Source organism: Apteryx rowi, unplaced genomic scaffold (genome assembly GCF_003343035.1).
Source record: "Apteryx rowi isolate R43461 unplaced genomic scaffold, aptRow1 scaffold_364, whole genome shotgun sequence".
NCBI lineage: Eukaryota > Metazoa > Chordata > Aves > Apterygiformes > Apterygidae > Apteryx > Apteryx rowi.
The window spans coordinates 613441-631748 of record NW_020450130.1 but is presented as its reverse complement, the minus strand read 5'-3'; the positions used below and the strand labels follow the sequence as shown (position 1 = coordinate 631748).

Here is an 18308-nt window from a genome sequence, read left to right as displayed (position 1 = left end):
CAGCAGAGCCAAAGGAAGAGGTGGGTCATTCTTCTCTCCAGCAGCAGAATAGAAAGATGATGAGTTCAGACATGAGAGTCAGACTTGAGAACTGGATTCAGCTGCCTTTGCTTCAGCCTCCCTGTGATACCATGAAGAAGTCACTGCATGCTTCTGTTATCTCTTGATCTGCATTGCAGATGATACTGCTTTATTTTTCTAACCTATTTCTGTCTTCTCCCTCTAGATAGCAAGATCTTCAGGGAAGTTACTCTTTCAAAGTCAATAAGTGTATGAAGCACTTAGCCCTGTTCTGCCTGTTGGCCCTTCCAAATATAATTGTAGTAATAATCATACCGATGGTGAAAGGCAATAGGGATCCTACACAAAGCAATTGGATATCATGTGCTGAAGGTGCGACTTCCAGAAGTCAATGAAAATTCAGAATTCTGAGCCCCTGGGACATTTAGGATCCAGGATTCTGTTCTGTCGGTGTCACCAGCCCAATATTTCTACAGTACAACCCTGTTATTTTTGCTGGGAGATGACAGCCACCCATTAACTGGAGGCCCTGGTTAGGAACATCATCTCTGTGCTTGAAGGACTTTGTACATTGAACAGCTCTTGAAAAATTTCCATCTTGATAGACGGAAATAATTGTAACTGTAGTTTCCAAAGAGCTGTTTCCCTTTTGCAGGGAAATATCCTGTGTTACAGATGAGTCACTGCACTGCACCCTTTTTTTTAAATCTAGGAGGTGCTATCTTTTATTGACACGACTGCACATAGAGGCTTCTCCCCATAATGGACCACAACCAGATCCTGCCCAGCAAAGCACAATAACAAAAGGAGAGACAGAAAGGCCATCACTGAGCAGCAGAGCTACAGTTGCCTCTACAGACCGTCACTGGTCCTGGCATATGTTAGTGACCAGGAGGGGATGCATTTCCTTAAGAAAGGTGGGGGTGATAGGGAACCTCTTTGCACCATTTAACCTCCTGTGACCCCTGAACTTCAGAAGGGGTCACAGGGACGTCACTGCTCCCAGCTGCCATCACTCTGTCACCCTGCCCACCACAGACCCTCAGCCCTTTCCATTTTGTCATGGTATTGATCTGCTGGCAGCAATGGGCTGGATAATTAGCCAGGAATTAGGGTTTCTATTACAGCCAGGAGGCTGCCCCAGCTGATTTATCACCTGAATAATTTACTGTGATTGAAAGGAAATTAAAATGAACTCCATTTGACAACTGTGCGCTTTTATGGGTTTTAGTGAAGACTCAAAAGCCAAATTAATAGCCTGGTGTTGTTTAATAGTCTACTGAGAGTAAATACGGGAAGGTTTTTCTCTCCTGATGTGCTTTCTTTGGCTGGATTTAAGAGCTGCTTTTTTCCCCTCCCACCAATAAAGCCGCAGACAGAATCAAAAATAGTTTTAGTTGAAGGGGGAACAGCTGTAAAAATCACAGAACTGATTTTTCAAGCTTTTTTTTTTCCCCCAGGTTTATTCCTGCCACTACTTGCCCTAATCTACCAGTTTCCACAGGTAAGAAAAATTGGGGCACATGAATAAAAGAAGAAAACTGAGAATGTGCCTGCTCTCTGGGAGGACATGGGCCTCTTACCATACACTGGATGGCTAATACCTCACCTCACTAACCTTTCAAGTGTACAAAGCTGCACAGTATCAGAATCCTCTTATAGACTAGATATAGAAGTGAAAAGCAAGTGTTAGCCATCACATAGCCTCATCCAATAAGAAGTCACCTGGAGTCTTTTGTTGGCCACAGTTGGTGTTGGATCAGGAGCCAGTGGATTTAGACAGGATTTGGTAGGTAGGTAAGAAAGCATGTTGGGATAACTCAGTCACAGACACAACATTTCATTCTGTACTCTGTTTGTCCCAGATTGCCACCTATAGCTTCTTATTACTGCACCCAAGCATCGAGAGGATATTGTATCAAGTCCCAGACTACCAAACAGCACTCTGCTATGAGTATACTTTTCCGGTCAGCCACTGAGCAAGATTCGCACAATCTATTTTTACGTTCATATACACACAGAGGTGTGTCTGCAGAGGTTGCAGATTTGTGCTGAAGGTTGTTTTTTTTTTTTTAATTTTAGCATTTGTTTTCATTTGTTGAGCTTTTCTTTTTTAATGCACTTTTCATTTATCACATTTTCGTTGCACAGGCTATCACTAAGAACTTGTATTAACATGCTCAATACATTTATGCAGGTGATAGATCAAGAAGAGATTTGACTTTGAACATGTAAATATATCCATGAATTAGTTCACTGTTATTGGACAAGGTAAAGTTTTAGTAAAATATCAATAAATATTAGCTCTATATTTCTCATTACAAGACTCAGAGTGATAAAATTTCCCTTGGAATGGCAGGTTATGAAATTCAAGCAATAGTCATTCTAAGCATATATGCATTTGTGAGAAATTTTTGTTTTAATATTATAAGAAAATCCTTCACAGTCACTGTCTGCCCAAAGTTCATGTCTATTAGGGAATAACAACATGTTATTCATATCCCAGGGATCAGGAAAAAATATATGGTCCCATAGTCCATTCCTCCTTTCTGCTTCTCTAATGACTGCACTTTTCAAGTGAGTGAATCAGGGCCATATTGAGGTAAGTGAATGAATCACATAAAAAATGAGTCATAGCTTTTGGCATCATCTTGGACTTTTTCCTGTTATTTCTGAAGATCAAATCTAAATATTGTAAAGAGGACTATACCCCTTAGCCCTCTCACCATCTGTATTCCTGTGGACACTATCCAACACATCTTCTTTCATGGAAAAATAAACTTTCCACTTTGAAAGTTGGCTCATTTTGGGCTATAAAAAGTAAAAACTGAACATTTTCAAAAGGATTTATATCTCTCTGTTCTTCAGTTCGGAGAACTCCTTTATTTCAATTCATTCTAAAATAGAGGATTGTCATTTTTTAACTTTGTGTATTTTTTCTTTTTTTTCAATTTACTAGATATTTGGGGGAGGAGGGCAGTTATTAGTTATCCAGATTTCATCTGTCTGAGATTATCTCTGGATCCAGATTTATCTGTACTGCATGTCATGAATATTAGCAGCATGTCATATACTGCATGTCATAACATTAGTATATGTTAGCCAGGTTACTGATTTTTATATAAACCCAGAATACCTCCATTCTATTCAGAAATGAATATAAGAACTGATATTCAGTTTAGCTCTAGCTGAAATTAATGGGAAAATATCAGCAAGAGCCTGGGAATTACCTGCAATTAGTAGCAAGCAGTTCTCTTAAGTCTCTGATCTACACAGTGCTGAATTTGGTCACATCAAGTTATGCCTCATTATGGCCCTGATCCAAAGTCTATTGAAGTCAATAGAAATATTCCGTTTGGCTTCAGTGAGTATTTGATTGGACCCATGCGTAAAGCTGAAAATGCAAGAGACTACATTTCAATTATAGACAGAAATCCAGCATAAATAATTTTCTTCTTTATTCTGAGGAAATTAATAAACTGACTCTTCTGTCCAGCTGATTCTGTTGCATAAACTTCATTCCACAAATTTCCCCTGTAAAGGCATTACTCCAGCTGTCACAGCTACCAAAAACACATCGGTCTGTGGGTCCTAACCTTTCCTCTTAGCTATTTTGACAGGGCTTTCCTGCATCATTTTTTAACTCCTCATGCCTTAAGTTGAGTTAGTAGCTATTTTCCAGATCTTGATTCTCCAGGAACATCTTTTGTCAATACTTTAAATGACAAATGCATTTGAATCAACTATTCACAGATATTCTGGAGAAAAGAAAGTCCCATTCTTGCCCAGCCCTGGCAAAGTCCATTTTTTCTTTGGGGAAGGAAGAGCAACCTTGAAGTAAAACACACCCTCACTAGGTGTTGTATGCCCTCAGGGTTGGAAGGCTGAGATGCAGTTACATTCTGTCCTCGCTCTGTGGTAAATCCCGGGTATAGATTTCCTCTGGTCTCTACACCGTCTCCACCCTGTTTTATTCTAGAAGGGCAGTGAGGGATCAGTGAAACAAGAGGTGGATCAGACCCAGCATTACTAAAGGGAACAAAATCAATAGAAGCAGCAACAGCAATTTTAAGCAAGACTCAAGGAGGCAGAGTTGAGGTGGGATGTTGGTTTGTGCACATATATAGCAGTTTCACGGAGGTAAGACTGCTGTGTATGCAGCTGGAAAGTGTCTATAGGTATTCAGAGGCCTATAGAAGGGGATATCAGGTTGTTTGAGGGAATGGGCTCACAGAATGTGTCTGTGAGTCTTGGTAAAAATACTGGAAGCAAGGCATTTTTGCATATGGATAAAGTAGATTCACCAGGGTGCAATGAATCCCACATGATATGGGCAGACTCTGCGCAGGTCTGGGTAGCAGAGTCACTAAGATACAGCTCTTCCACATTGTTCCTGGGAATCCAGCCCTATGACATACTATGACATACTAAAAGCAGGAAAAAAATCCCCTGCAAGGTAACACGGGGGGTGTGCATCCAGCTCTGAAAACCATGCCCAACCTATTCTGGGTGTGGGCAAGGCCAAACTCTTCACTGGTATTGGACTCATGTATGTGCTGTGAGGCCTTCTAGGGACTAGCCAGGGAAATGCAAGTGATGCCACGAGCTAAATCTGTCTGGGATGTCTTTCCCCACTGAACTATGGAGAGCTTCTCTGTCTTTCTGAGCACTTGACAGGAACTGCAGGAAGCCACTTCAGGACAATCAGTCTTACACCTAAACAGACAGATTCACTGAGTATAACCATACCTCCGGTTCCTTTAGCTGGATGGTCCTAATGGACTAAGCATAGAAAATTATGCCACTCAGTGAATGGTTCTCTGCATAGGCAGGACATGGGACAAGTACAAGTTCTGAATAAAAACTGAATTGTTTGTGCAGCAAACACAAACTCTGAGATTTTGCCTAGGGGAGGTGCCAGATCAGAGAAGTGTGGCCTGTCATGAACATATCTGTACAGCACAATTATCAGGACAGGCAGGCGAAAGCCACTACTTAAACAAGTAGAGCTTTGCTCCATGGTAAGTCTTCGAGTAGGCTGTACTAGTAGAGCAAACAGCTTTCCTTGTTGGCAACAGGGACTGCACTGTACAGTTAGTACAGTGGGGAACCACAAGACTTGTCCCCAAAGACATCAAAAGAGCATGAAAAGGAAAACAGGCACTGTTACTAGTCCAAGAGGTAGACAATGTGAATGCTTTCCTTCTTTGAGATCTGAGGATTACGCGACATTCAAGCCATACTGCTTTGTCCTGGCTGATCAAAGGACTCTATGGTGTTGGTGACCATCAGTCATTAGAAGTATGGGAGTGCAAGTGTGATTGTGCAAATGCACAGTTATGTGCATTTCAGAATCAGTTCCCTGGAATATGTGAAATCAGTTTTCTGTGAACATTTGCAGCTAGTACAAATCAATCATGGGCTGTTTGCAGAAAATGAGCACAAAAGAGCACAATTGTGATGGAAAGGCATTCATTTTATACATGAATTAATATTTTTAGCAGGTTTTTGTAGGAGAGAGGAAGGCCAGTGTGCTTTTTGATTCTTGTTTTTATCCCCATACTATTCCTCCATAACAAGTACACACAAAAGAACAATTCAGTTTGTGCAGCCAACCTTCAGTCTGAGATTTTCCAACTCCCAGCTGCTTGACTTAACAAGCACAGCATTCACCTGCCATTAATTTTTTGTCACACACTATGTGTGCAGGCACTACATACCAACACTAAGAATACACACATATGTATTTATAGCTGTGTCACTAGAACATTAGGTTGCAAAATGAAGCACATAATAGGAAATGCCTTAATTCTGCACCCTGATGCATACAGTCTGACACAATCTTTAATTATATGAACACACAGTAGGATCCCTGCCTCACTCAATACATAAAATAGACACTGTTTCTGAATGAATGACTATCTGATATTTTATTTTCCTGTCACTGTGCAGTGGTTGCCTTCTCTTTAAGCATCATGTAAGCTCTTCTCCAAAGACAAGTGTTCCTTTCCCTGTGGGCTTCTCTACAGATATAGTCATCACTCACAGTAGATGCGAAAACTCAAGTAATGTTTCTCAAGAACACAGCAGGTTTTGAGGCAAGAGATAACTTAGGGGTTATCTAAGGATGAGAACTGAGGAACAAAGACATTAAAGATAAAAGAGTAAAGGAAGCACTGGAAGCACTCAAAGTAAAAGGTTTGACGCTGATGAGCAAGCACTTTGACGTGGCCCATCAACATGTCTACCTGTGTGAGGGGAAATGTACATTATCCAGCAGGCAAGCCCCAACACTCTCCAGAAAATGCATAAGGAGGAATTCAGGCAACAGGAGCTAGTCTTCAGCTGGGGACAGAGCACTTCTAGACTGCAAAATGCTTACCCATGTAGAAGGACCTTGTGCCCCTATGCCACAACTCACCATGATCAAGGCACGAATAAAAAAATCTCTCCCTTATCCTGCTCTATGCCTTTCCAGTCTCAGCCACTGAGGAATCTCCACTGCCTTTGAGCAATGTTCCCAGCTCACAAGCAAAGAGGAAGAATTAGAAAGGAGGAGTAAAACAGGGAGAAAAATGGAATTCCTTGTTCTAATGTCCAGAGAATCATAACTCTTCTGGTAGAATACCAGGAGCCCTCCTTAGAGGAACAGCTCAGTGACTTCAAGAAGGTTTTTTGCCTGAGTAAAATTAGCAATATTCAGCTTGCTGAAACTAGACCACGTTTCTAATGTGATATATAAGCAAGGGACAAGCAGCTCATATGAGACTGCTCCCCACACCTCGTCTTTACAGAGAGGAATAATGTATTCCTATTTTCCTCTGCAGGAATGGATAAGTATTTCATATATCCATTACTAACTTTGCTCTTAATACACTACCTTCTGAATTCATTGACATTCTGGACATCCTAAGATTCTGGGTGCAGTTCTTATGTTTACTATGTCACCTGGTTGCATGTGATCTTTCAAGTCACTTAAGTAATGTTTTCAGTATTTTCATTCTAACTGATTTCTTTGGCCTTACTAATTGATCCAGGCAGATTTTCCATTTCAATCAGTTTCATGACAATTTTTCTTCACTTTCAAAGGGGCAAAATAGGACTGCTTCTGTAAGCAGTGGCATTCATATCATATCTTTGTGTATCAGAACTATTCATATGAATTACACTTGTTCATGTTTGTGAAAATTCCACAGTAAATGTCACTGAAAAGCACAGGCTAATCCCGAATAACCACAAGTCCTTAACCATTGCCCAGCAGAGAATGCACCAATCTATGTAAAAGCAAATAACTGGCAAACTCCATTTGTAATTAAACTTATGAATGCCTAGGCAAGACAACTCTGCTTTCCCAGCTCTCAACTTTCACAGCTCCTGATATCACATTTCTCAGCATCTGTTTAGCATCTCAGAGCATCAAGAACACCCTGATTACCAAATTAATGGGGGGCATATCTCCAATCTACATTCTCTGGATACTTAGCTACTCTAGTTAAAGCTGCTTGTTTAGATACAGGAAGATACTTGCTTTCCACCAACTGCTGAATAGCCCATATTTGTCAATCAGGATGCTTCAGAAACTTTGTGTATTAATTCTTCTGTTCTTCTTATTAAACCAAAAAAAGTTTATCTATCTACATTCATTGCTGGACTATGTCCTTTGAACTAAAACTCCACATAACTCACAAACTTTAGAATACATATAGCAAAGAAATGATCCTTTTCCATCGTGGTTCTCTTTGTAATTGCTTTTCTGGGACATGAAAGTTAAACAGGGACAGCTCTAACACCACACAACTTCTATGTGACCAATACTGAAAGAGCTTACTGTAGGAGCTGGTACTGTGCCTGTCCTCTCCAATATCACTGGTATTAGGGATGGGATAATCACCATCTAGTGGTATGTGAAGGCCATTTCACCTTTCAGAGATGCTACTTGTTTGACTTTCCTAATGAGGTTTGAAAAAAATTCACATTGATCTCAGCATTGTCCCCTTCTTTTTCCAATTTGAGCTCAGATTTGTAGAGTTTCTCACAAATGCAAACCAGGAAAATCACAAAAACAGCACAAACTTTTACTCCAATATTTGATGAATAACCAGGTGAAAGACAAATTACTCTATGACTCTAGGAATTAAATAACAGAAGAGGGACATGGGCTTAAAGGTATGTGGGATTTCTACTCTACTGTATGATTTTCAGCATAAGCATTAATCTTTCAAAAAAGTTCTGCCAATACATATTCCTGCCTTCTGAAGTCACGAAAATAGTAGGCTGCTATGTTCCTGATATCTTCCAGTGATCCTCAAATACACAGATTCCTCCAAGGAAAATCAGTGTTTCTAGTTTTGGAAGCCCATACACCATGCTAAGAATCAGGTCTAATATTAGGAACACTGAAGATTAACAATATAACCAAATATATTGTTAAATATAGAAAATGCAGCAAGTTAGACCTATATTGAAACTGTTAGCATTATTTTATTTTCTACCTCCCATGGCTAAACCTAAAGGCTGAGGCTTTAGAACAACAAGAACTTAGAGAACAGAGACAAAACTAACCAATTTTTGCATGTGTTTCTGTAGTATGTCTGTGAAATAGGAATGGAACTTTCCAGAAAATTAGTGCCAGATCCTTCTGAAATACACTGCTAATTTGTAGGTGCAATTAATTTACCTTCACATACTAATTGGGTGTTTCTCTCAGCAAATGGCCAATTACATGCCTAATAAGCCATTTCTGGATACAAAAATCTAATTTGTGTGCACAATCATACTAACTATGAACCAAAATTAGGTGTAGAGTTTTGCAAATCTGCTTCTCACTAGCTGCATAGCCTACCTTTGATTTAACAAAAGCATCAGAAGCTGTGGTACTCTTTAAGCACTCATTTGATATAACTGGCCTAGATCAGGTGTAATTTCATACCCAAACACTTGCTAATGTTTACACAGCAGCTGATTTCCTTCATTTTTTAAAATTCATTCTTTCAGGACTTCCATGCACTTAGTTGAAGAGCTTTATACAATGCCTGCTTTGCCATGTTTTCGTACAGAGATTCTGAGCACTAAGAGTTTGGTGGTTTCCAGCAAGGAGACCTCTGCCACCAGAAAGCACATCTGAGAAATTTTGAATGTTTTCAGTAGTACCTGCTCTGGTTTGATGGGTTCAGTTGTTGTGAAAATGTCAGAATAATGTTGCCTCTCGAAGACTCGGTCCAACACTTCTAATTGCTGCTGAGTGAAAAGGTCTCCTCGCATCTGTTTCCGAAGAAAATCTCTACCCGGGAGAGAATGCCCATTTGGTACTGGAGACTCCTGAATACCTTTCAAAGAGGACAAAGAGCACAGAATAAATAAGCATTACAATGACAAAACCGAAAAAGTGGTGTTTCACGTTATCCTTTGAATAGATGTGGGTATCAGTATGCTGAAAAGATGAAAAGACTCTTTGAGAGGCAGTTAAGAGCAAGATACATATTTCCAGAAGATGTGCTGATCCATTATACTTTCTTACATTATAGCCAATCCTTACGGCAATTTTCCATCAATGATTTCACCTATAATTTTAAGGCAGGACAAAGGGTAATGGTCACATGTAGGCTCACAGCACTTTTATGACAACACTTCTGAACCAGTAATGGTCTAGATCCTGGAAGACACTGGAAGATAAGTACACCACCTGATGCTAGAGTAACAGCTGATCTGAATCAGCTACAGCAGACCTGCTTTTCCTAGTCACTGTCCATATGCTTCATCCCCATCCTCCCAGCACAGTGTAGGTATTACTGCTGTCCAGAAGCACTCAACTCCTATGCTATGTTAAGCTCTGCACTATAATGTGCTTATGTCAGGAAACAGGGACTCCTAATTCAGGACCACCTGTAGCTGCAGCACTGTCCAGACAATTCCCGAAACATGGGGGCTGTCTAATCGCAGTTGCACCAAGATGGGCTGACCCTGGGACTCAGACTCATCAACACACTGGCCTGACAAGGCCTGGCCTGATGCATCCTCCTGGCTCACAATACCACCTCATTATAATTTCACTTCACACTTCTTCATTTTATAGGCATGATGAAAGGCTGCATTTTCTAGCTCTCTCCTTTTGGCAGAGATTTAGCAAAACTCATTAGTGTCACTGCCCACTTCCTCAGAAAATGTACCCCCAGTACCAGTTTGAAAAATGTTTAGATTGGCACTTAAAAAAACCTTGCAACATGGGGGCTTATTTCAATTTGGTTTTTTGCAGATTCACAATTGTTTTCTACCTATTCCTTCAACTGTCAATGCTAGAAACATATCTTTTCTGTGATGAAGGCTGAGGTCTGCAATATTCCCAGGACTCCAGGAGGTGGAACTCTAAGAACAACAGTAAATATTCGGAGATTTTTTTCCAGATGCCAACATTGCATTAGATAGGGGGATGAAATGTTTCAAAAATAAAATCTCAATGCCAGTACAGTTTTGAGGCGCATAAATTAAATGTATACTTAACAATAAGATTATCATTAATGTTCCTGTGGCTTTTTGTCTAAGTACTTTACAGATGAATAACAGCACTCAGTTCTTTTACAGTGGATTCTGCATCAAATTTTTTGGTGAAAAGTAACAAAGGAGATCTGTGCAAAAATGCCCTCTTGCTGCAGATACCAGTCCTGTCCCCAAAAATGCGCTGGCCATCAGTAACATGAGTGATGCCCAGTAGGCAAGATTTTTTACAAATGGCTACCGATTTGGGTAGTCATTATTCAAAACAGCTGCATTTTCCAGAAATTGCTGTGTAACAATAATGAGAAAACAAGGCTCCTTTAAGATCCTCTCAAACTGAGGAGCCAACAAATAGAAATACTTTTTAAAAGCTAGGTCAATCTCTGCAACAAACTGCTGACACTGAACAGGTAATTAGTGCAGGAAACATCATTCTAAATTTTAGCTCAATAATTTAGGTCACATCAGCTTTATATTTACCTGTTTGGACAAATTCATGTAATTAAAACCAAGAACAGACAATGTAAGCTTTTGTAGAGTGCTAGGTTCAATTTATTCCATGGTGGAAAAAAAATCTGAACTTGTCCTCTGAATAGAAAGTCTAAGCATGTGTGCAGAGGTGTGAAATGATACAAAGGGATATAAGAAAGCAGTGTATCTTTAAATCTTTTTTTACTATTCCAAATCAAATATTATCTAGTAGACCTAGTGCTGGGTTTAGTCAAGCATGGCTTATAAAATTAAAATTCTGGTTCCTAGCTGCATGGTAGCAAAAGGCCAGGGAGACACGATCTCTGGAGCATAGAAATGCTGGCTTTAAATCTCAGGTTAAACTAATGTTATTCACTATTTGGCATCAAAGTTAAAGCTTTACACAATTTTGTTCTAAAGGGAGTGATGAAAGGGAGTAAAATGATGCAAGATACAGTACAACCTGGAAAATGTTCTCCGTGACTCCAATATTGTTTATGCATTGTTTATACAGCCAAAGACCAGGTGCAATGAAATCTGATCGTATTTAAATATGGTGCAGCAGATTCATGTTTTACCCGCAACACTTGTGTTATGGAATGTTTGCACTGAGCACAGCTCTGGAATTTTTTCTTGCAAATACATTTGGAGAAGATTGAGCCAAACAAATATTGACTCTAATGTTAGCAGCTTCATTAAGTGACAGACACCACTGTGTCAGGCTCAGGACACCTTCATACTAGGTGCTGTGCTCTGTCATCTCTGCTTAAGAAGCAGGCAGTTTAAGAGACTTAGGAAAGGCATGGGACAGGGATACTATCAAATGACAGCATTTCTGACTCAGTCAAATCCACTCCTGACTGTCCTTCCTTCTAATGAACTCCAGGCAGGTGACCCCCTGCAGGACCTGCCACTGGAGTGTCTTAAGAAATAATAGGAAAAGAAGAGGATCTCCATGTAGGCTCTTCTGCAAGAGAAATCCATACATAAAGGCAGTATCAGAGAAATTCAGAAGCAAGCCAGAGGATAATCCGGGATGGCTGCCTTGCTGGAACCAAGCACAGGCACCACTGGGCAGTATAGTAAGGGATGGAATCAAATGAAGATAGTGGGGGAGTTTTGGAGGATTTTGAAATTCAAGACCAGGATTTGATATGCCTGCGGAAAGTGGAGCCTGCATAGCAAATCGGAGAGGGCTGTTTCCCAACACTATGAGACTATTTTCACATCTGTATTTGTAAGATCTCCACATCTCTGTGACAGGATCAGTCTTTCGAAGGTGATTCCTGACACAGCTTGATTTTTCTGAAATGAAGGAGTAATGCATATATGGTTTGCTGTCAGGGATGTACCTGGGCAGAAATGATGAAGTTCTGAAACTATTAGGATGACCTGTCACTGTCCAGGACATCCTAGTTTGAGAACTGCACCTCACTTGCCCTTTTTCTCTCCCTCTTCTTCTCTCTCTCTGTATCCTATGAACAAAGGGATGCTCAGTTCTTTTTCACTTTCTCTTCCAAACTCACTAACTCCAACAACTAAGTGCCAGATTTCACTACACAAGTAAAGGGCTTTCTGTATGCTGCACATGACATCTAAAAGTTCATAAAGGTCTTTGAGATGCATTTGGCTGCTAGATATTATATAAATGTGAGATAATTACCATTAGCATTATGCATTGTTTGAATACACTAGAACATCTTCGATAATTAAAACACCGTTGGCAGGTTTGAAACAGTATGGGTTATAAATAGGCTCCAGGGAGTGGTAAAAACATTTTTCATAAAATCAATGCATCCACCTAGGAGGGTTATGTTTTGTTGACAGTAGCACTACGAATGTGCATACCTACTCTGCAAAACAATTAGTTTCCAGTCCAATGGCATCTTTCCAGAAATGCTAATGAAGAATGCAGATAAAATATTCTCCTTAATGCAAAAGAGGACATTCTTCTCAAATAAATGTTTCGTCCTTTATCTCTAGCAGATTATATAGACAGGACAAGAACGTGCCCTTAGATCACAGCTTTCTCAGATATAATGTACTTCCCTCCTAACATGATGCCCGAAGCACTGTGCCTCACAGGGATCTCTCTGCAGCCCATGCATTCAGATTTGCCCTTACTCCAAGGAGGGAGTATGTTCCTCCTGACCTATACCAGCACCAAGTCCCAACATGTTCTGGATCTGCTCCATTGGGCAGTGCTGCTGCTTCACTAGCCTTTCCATTGATCTGACATGAGCCATTCCCACATAACCTGCCTCCAGGTCCAGATACTGCTTAGGATTCTTTCATGTGAGCACAAAGCTCAGGTCATAATCCAGCCTGTGATTCATAGTTCAGGAACTCATGGTGTTTGGGTACATCTTTATATAGGGAATATTCCCATGAACATCCTCTCCTGTTCCGTATTTACTACTGGGCATTTGCAAGAAAAAAAAACAAGTCTCTTCTCACTATGAATTGTGAGCAACATGAACAATCTCTTTCATGTTGATGTTTTACCTAGAAAAATGACTTATGATTTAACAATAGAAATGGGGCACCATTCTAAAGAAAGTGGCATGACTTCAGATAGCTGAAGGCTAATATAATGCTAATATTACATACTAGCAAAGGATTCCCCACAGTTAGTAAAAGTCTGAATAGTCTAGAAAGAGGGAAGCAAAAAACAGATCCACTTCTGAGAAGAGATAACTTGTACAGATCTTGCTGACAAAAGGCTGGCTGAACTGTGTGGATATCATTCAGAAATACCAGGTCTTAGTTATTCAAGAGGAAGTTATTTTGTGGAGACAGGAACAAATGGCAAGTTTCATTTAAGGAATTTGATAAATCGTGATCTTTTTTTTGGTAATACACTTTTATAGTTAAATACATGCCTTTGGCATGTTTTCTGAAACAATAGGAAACATGGAATTGCTAAATATGTCTAAAACAGATTTTTAACAATACTCACCATTTAACTCCCTTGTTTTAAAATAGTGTTTTATTTACTCACTTCTAAAACTATGGATCTAATTAAGGAGAACAAATAACCCTCATAAAACCCTCATAGTTCTCATAAAAAACCAGAGCATTTTTAAAAATCCTAAAGCTTAGTGTTAAAAAAGACAAATTATAAAAATATCAGTAAAAACACTGAAGTAAAAGAAAAAGATCAACTTCAGCTTGTTTTTTTTTTTTTTTTAATTATTCAGAGAGGGAAAATAGCACATTTAATTATTTCATTATGAAGTAGCACTATGGAATAGTATGGGACAGAATAAGTGTAGCCCTAAGGATCTAAGCCAGGTGATAGCAACTGATAAATTGGTGCCATGCTTAAATTCAACTGGAATAATACTTCCAGTGTTATTAATAATAATGATGTACCATAAAGGACACATCTCTCTGGAATATTTGTCTAAAGTGATTCTATTCTGCAGAAAAGGCAATCTCCTGGTTTTAGGTTTTTATGTTTTGGGGTTTTTTTTAACAACATGGTTTTACAGGGTTAATCAAGGAAATAAATAACCAATAGCATGAACAGCCCATATTCATAAAGGACATGGTTTCTGTCTCTAATTTGTACTGTCCAACTTCATTACCTGGCATCATACCTAATTACTCCACCTTACAGGGAGATGCTGGCTAATTAGGAAGGATGTTATTCACTACGTTTAAAACATTATGAAGCAAATGAAATATTACCAGGAGGCAAAAAGGTGATTTGTTTCCTTGTATCATGCCTGTAAATTAGTCCAGAGAAGATAAAGACTTTGTTTAATTACCATTTGGAAGGCTTTGTTTAAAATGTAAACTGCATTTTCATACCACTTTCTAAGGACTGTGTGCATCTGGCAACAAGCAGCTTCTTGCTCTTCCTAGTAAACCATTGGCTTCAGAATCACATACAGTAGGAGAGATCTCTACATTTACACTATTTGAGTTTTCTGAACACTCTTTTTTTTTTTTTAAAGGACAGTGTCACTAAAAAGAAGCTTTATATTTTGAAGTGTATATAGCTGATCATCGCACAAATATTTTCGAGAGAAATCACTACATTTCACAAAGATGGGTATGGGTTTTGCCACAGATCAAAGTGAGAAAGAGGAAAAAAAAGATAAATCAACAGAGATCCAAAAATACTTTTCATTTGGAAAAGATATCAGGCCATTTTGATGGCACTGATAGAGTCTCTGCTCTGTCTCCATTACCCACTGAAGGCAGCTGGAGTCAGGAGCTGACTACACTAGATTATATTCCCTATAAGATGGTCACCGATATATATATATATATGATCTTCAACCTCTATTGATTGACCAATTTCACAAGCAAAGACTGGTGAAATGAAGCTGAAATGAACATCATGCTTTAACTCATTGAACCCATCAGGCCTGAGTTAATCTCACTGCCCACTGTCTCTGATAGAATTCAATTGATCAATCATGTTTTGGTGATAGTACCATTTCAGCGGCTTATTGCTTCTTCATTTCAAAGCTTGACCTGTTAGATATACTTGGACCAGTTCTGCTCTTCTTGGAGACACAGAGATCAGCATCTGTCTACTGCAATGTATTGTCTTGTGTCCAAGCTTGTAAAAACTCAGGGAATTTTTGCTAAACACTCCCATCTTAGCATTGCATTTATACAGATATTTTACTGATCTTACGGTCAGAATGACTGTAAAAAAATAGAGAGACCTGGCAGTTACAATTCTCTGCCATCTGGTCAGCTCCGCTCTGGCTTCTGTGCCCACTGTGTCCAGCATCCTGGGCCTTATTTGGTCACATAGGTATGAAAAGACTGAATTATGACATTTTCACACTCCTACCTTCAGGCACAGTATAAGCTGCAGGCTGAACTAGGCCCTTAGATACATTCATACATTTTTCTGGGGACAAGCCCCAGGCTGAATACTGCCCAGCACATTTGGAAATCCAGCAGAGCTAGGGCTGGGAGTGGGTGAGCTAGGAAGGTCACAGCTCACAGTACCTGCACTTTAGTGGGAGATTGCTGGTGTTATTTAGCTATTTCCCACATTTTGTATTATTTTAGATGCACGGTCACCCTGAGGTCACCCCCACTGTCACAAACACCCTCCAGTCTGGCCTCAGTCCTGTCCTTTGCTCTTGCAACTGTGATGAGGAACAGTTGGAGCCAAGGGCACACTCATGCCTAGAGGTCAGTAAGTCTTAAATAGATGTATGAACTCTTATATTCCACCTTCCAGAATGGACACAGCTGGCACAGTGAGTGCAAAGTGGCCTGTTTCACTTCATGTTACAGTAAGTTACTGCAAACAAATTAATTCCTCGTGTGCACTCAGGAGCATGTCTCCACTTTGGTTCCATCAGTGCTCACCCCCCCCAGCCACAAGCACTGGTGTGCAGCCAGGAATAATCTCCATCTCTTGTCAGGGTTTGTTCAGTCAGTTCAAGGTGCTGTGAATCAAGCTGTATCATCTGGGCTCTCAGCTACAAATCCTCACATAGTGCTGCACTCTGCCCAGCTGTACCAGTTTGTTGCTGTCAGTTGCAGGGTCTCTGCACTGCACACTACTGCTCAACATGGACATGCCCTACAGTGACTGCAGAGCAGACCACATCTTGCAAGCTCCAGCATACCATACACAAGTTTACCAGCATGGACAATGCCCAAAAACATGGGATTAGCTAGGGACTGTTTGGGAATGACTGAGTATGCTGTCATTGCTACTGTAGTTTCTTCCCTGGGATGGGGCGGAGCATTTTCAAAACAGCATGGCAGTCCTTTCTCAACAGTAGCGTTGCCTTGCACAGCAAGCCTCTGGCCCATCAACCTTATGACCTATATGTAAGCTCTGTTGTATGGTGCTTGTATTCCCAGTACTGCATTTTGCAATGGTTCCAGGAGATGGAAGAAATGAAAAAAAGGAGGATTGGAGCTGTGTCATATGCCTGTCAGTGTCGCTCTTACTAAAATGCTCTGCAGCAAAGCGATTAGTACTTTTATTATCAAATGGCCACCTCTGGTCTTTCCTGAGAAATAATGGTGCTCCTCTCCACTATGAGAGCATTTGTCACAGCTCTCTAGGACAGCTGGAGGTGCTGTTCTGCAGCACTGTTATGCACGCAGGGGAGAACCCCTTAGCTGCAAAACTGTGAACCACTAAGCTGATTAAGGGCATCAGCAAAAGAGGGGGTTTTATGTATCTAACAGTCCAGGAGATTACAGGCCATCTCCTCCCTTGTTGTGATTTTAATGCTGCAGCAGCCATACAGAAGTTTTGTTACATACCTATTAGCTCATGTTGACGAAGTCCTGCAGCTGACTCCCCACCCAGTGCTTGCATTCAGAATGGTCAGGTGAGGAGCTGTGGGACCCTCACATCCTTATAGGGCTAACTCCTGTTATCCTAACAGCCTCTCTATCTGAACAAACGCTTGTGTAAATAGCGCCACTGAGTGGAGCAGCATTGTTTGTGCACCTGTAAGGGCTCTGTGAGCAGGCCTGAGCATGCTCAAACCCCGAGTTTTGCACAAGCAACATACACTTGCTGTTGTCTCTGCCTTGAACACTCCTTGCCTGGCTAAGCTGATAGTCCCCACCTCTCTGGAAGTTTCCACTTAGGTCAGAAGAAGAATTGCAGTGCTATACCTGTGCGGATGAATAGACCATCAAGGACCCATGCAGGCTAGAACAGACGTGGACTTGGTTTGCTCTTCAATGGGGCTGTGGCTAGAACTGAGCTAGGCAGAGGGGAGCCAGGCTCCCTGTGGGATCTCTGGACCTTCATTTACACTTCTTTGGGGGCAGAGGCAAAGCTCTTTGTCTAAAAGTGCCTACTCCTTTAGCCATCAGGATTCTTCATATGCTGGAGACCACCTTTTCTGAACACTATGGGTTGTTGATCAAATTATCACAGGTCTGCATTCCTTTAACCTCTACAGAGCGCTCTACTTGGTGGGCACAAGAGAAGCCACCATATGCTACCACCATGGCTACTGAGTCAGTCAATCCTGAAAGCAGACGGGAAGAGGGAAGTGCTCATGGGATTTTTGAGCGATGGGGGTTGGAAGGACTGTTAGAGTTGGTGTGTTTTTCGTGATTGCTCTTGTGATACAGTTTTATTTCTAAAAAGCAGCCAAAACAATGTCAATGATACCTTTCTTCCTCACCCTCTGGGAGAGAATTCAGAACTAGAGAGAAAAAGATTGAAAACAAAGAGGCTGAGTAAAAAGGGGTGGACTCATTGACGCTCCCACCCTCCTCCTTCGCAAAGCACAGCACAGTATGATTTCACTCAGCAACACACAAGTCCTGGGTGATTGCAGCGAGTGAACAAGCCCACTGGGCAGTAT

At 40.6% G+C, this 18308-nt stretch overlaps 1 protein-coding gene across 3 annotated transcripts in view; it reads right to left on the bottom strand.

Annotated features, from left to right (window-relative positions):
• Positions 1–18308, bottom strand: part of PAX5 (paired box 5) — a 185620-nt gene that overhangs the window by 112813 nt on the left and 54499 nt on the right. For all 3 annotated transcript variants that reach the window (XM_026073256.1, XM_026073257.1, XM_026073258.1), the window contains exon 6: positions 9172–9347. In XM_026073256.1, the coding sequence (XP_025929041.1) occupies positions 9172–9347 (176 nt within the window). The remainder of the gene's footprint in view (positions 1–9171; positions 9348–18308) is intronic.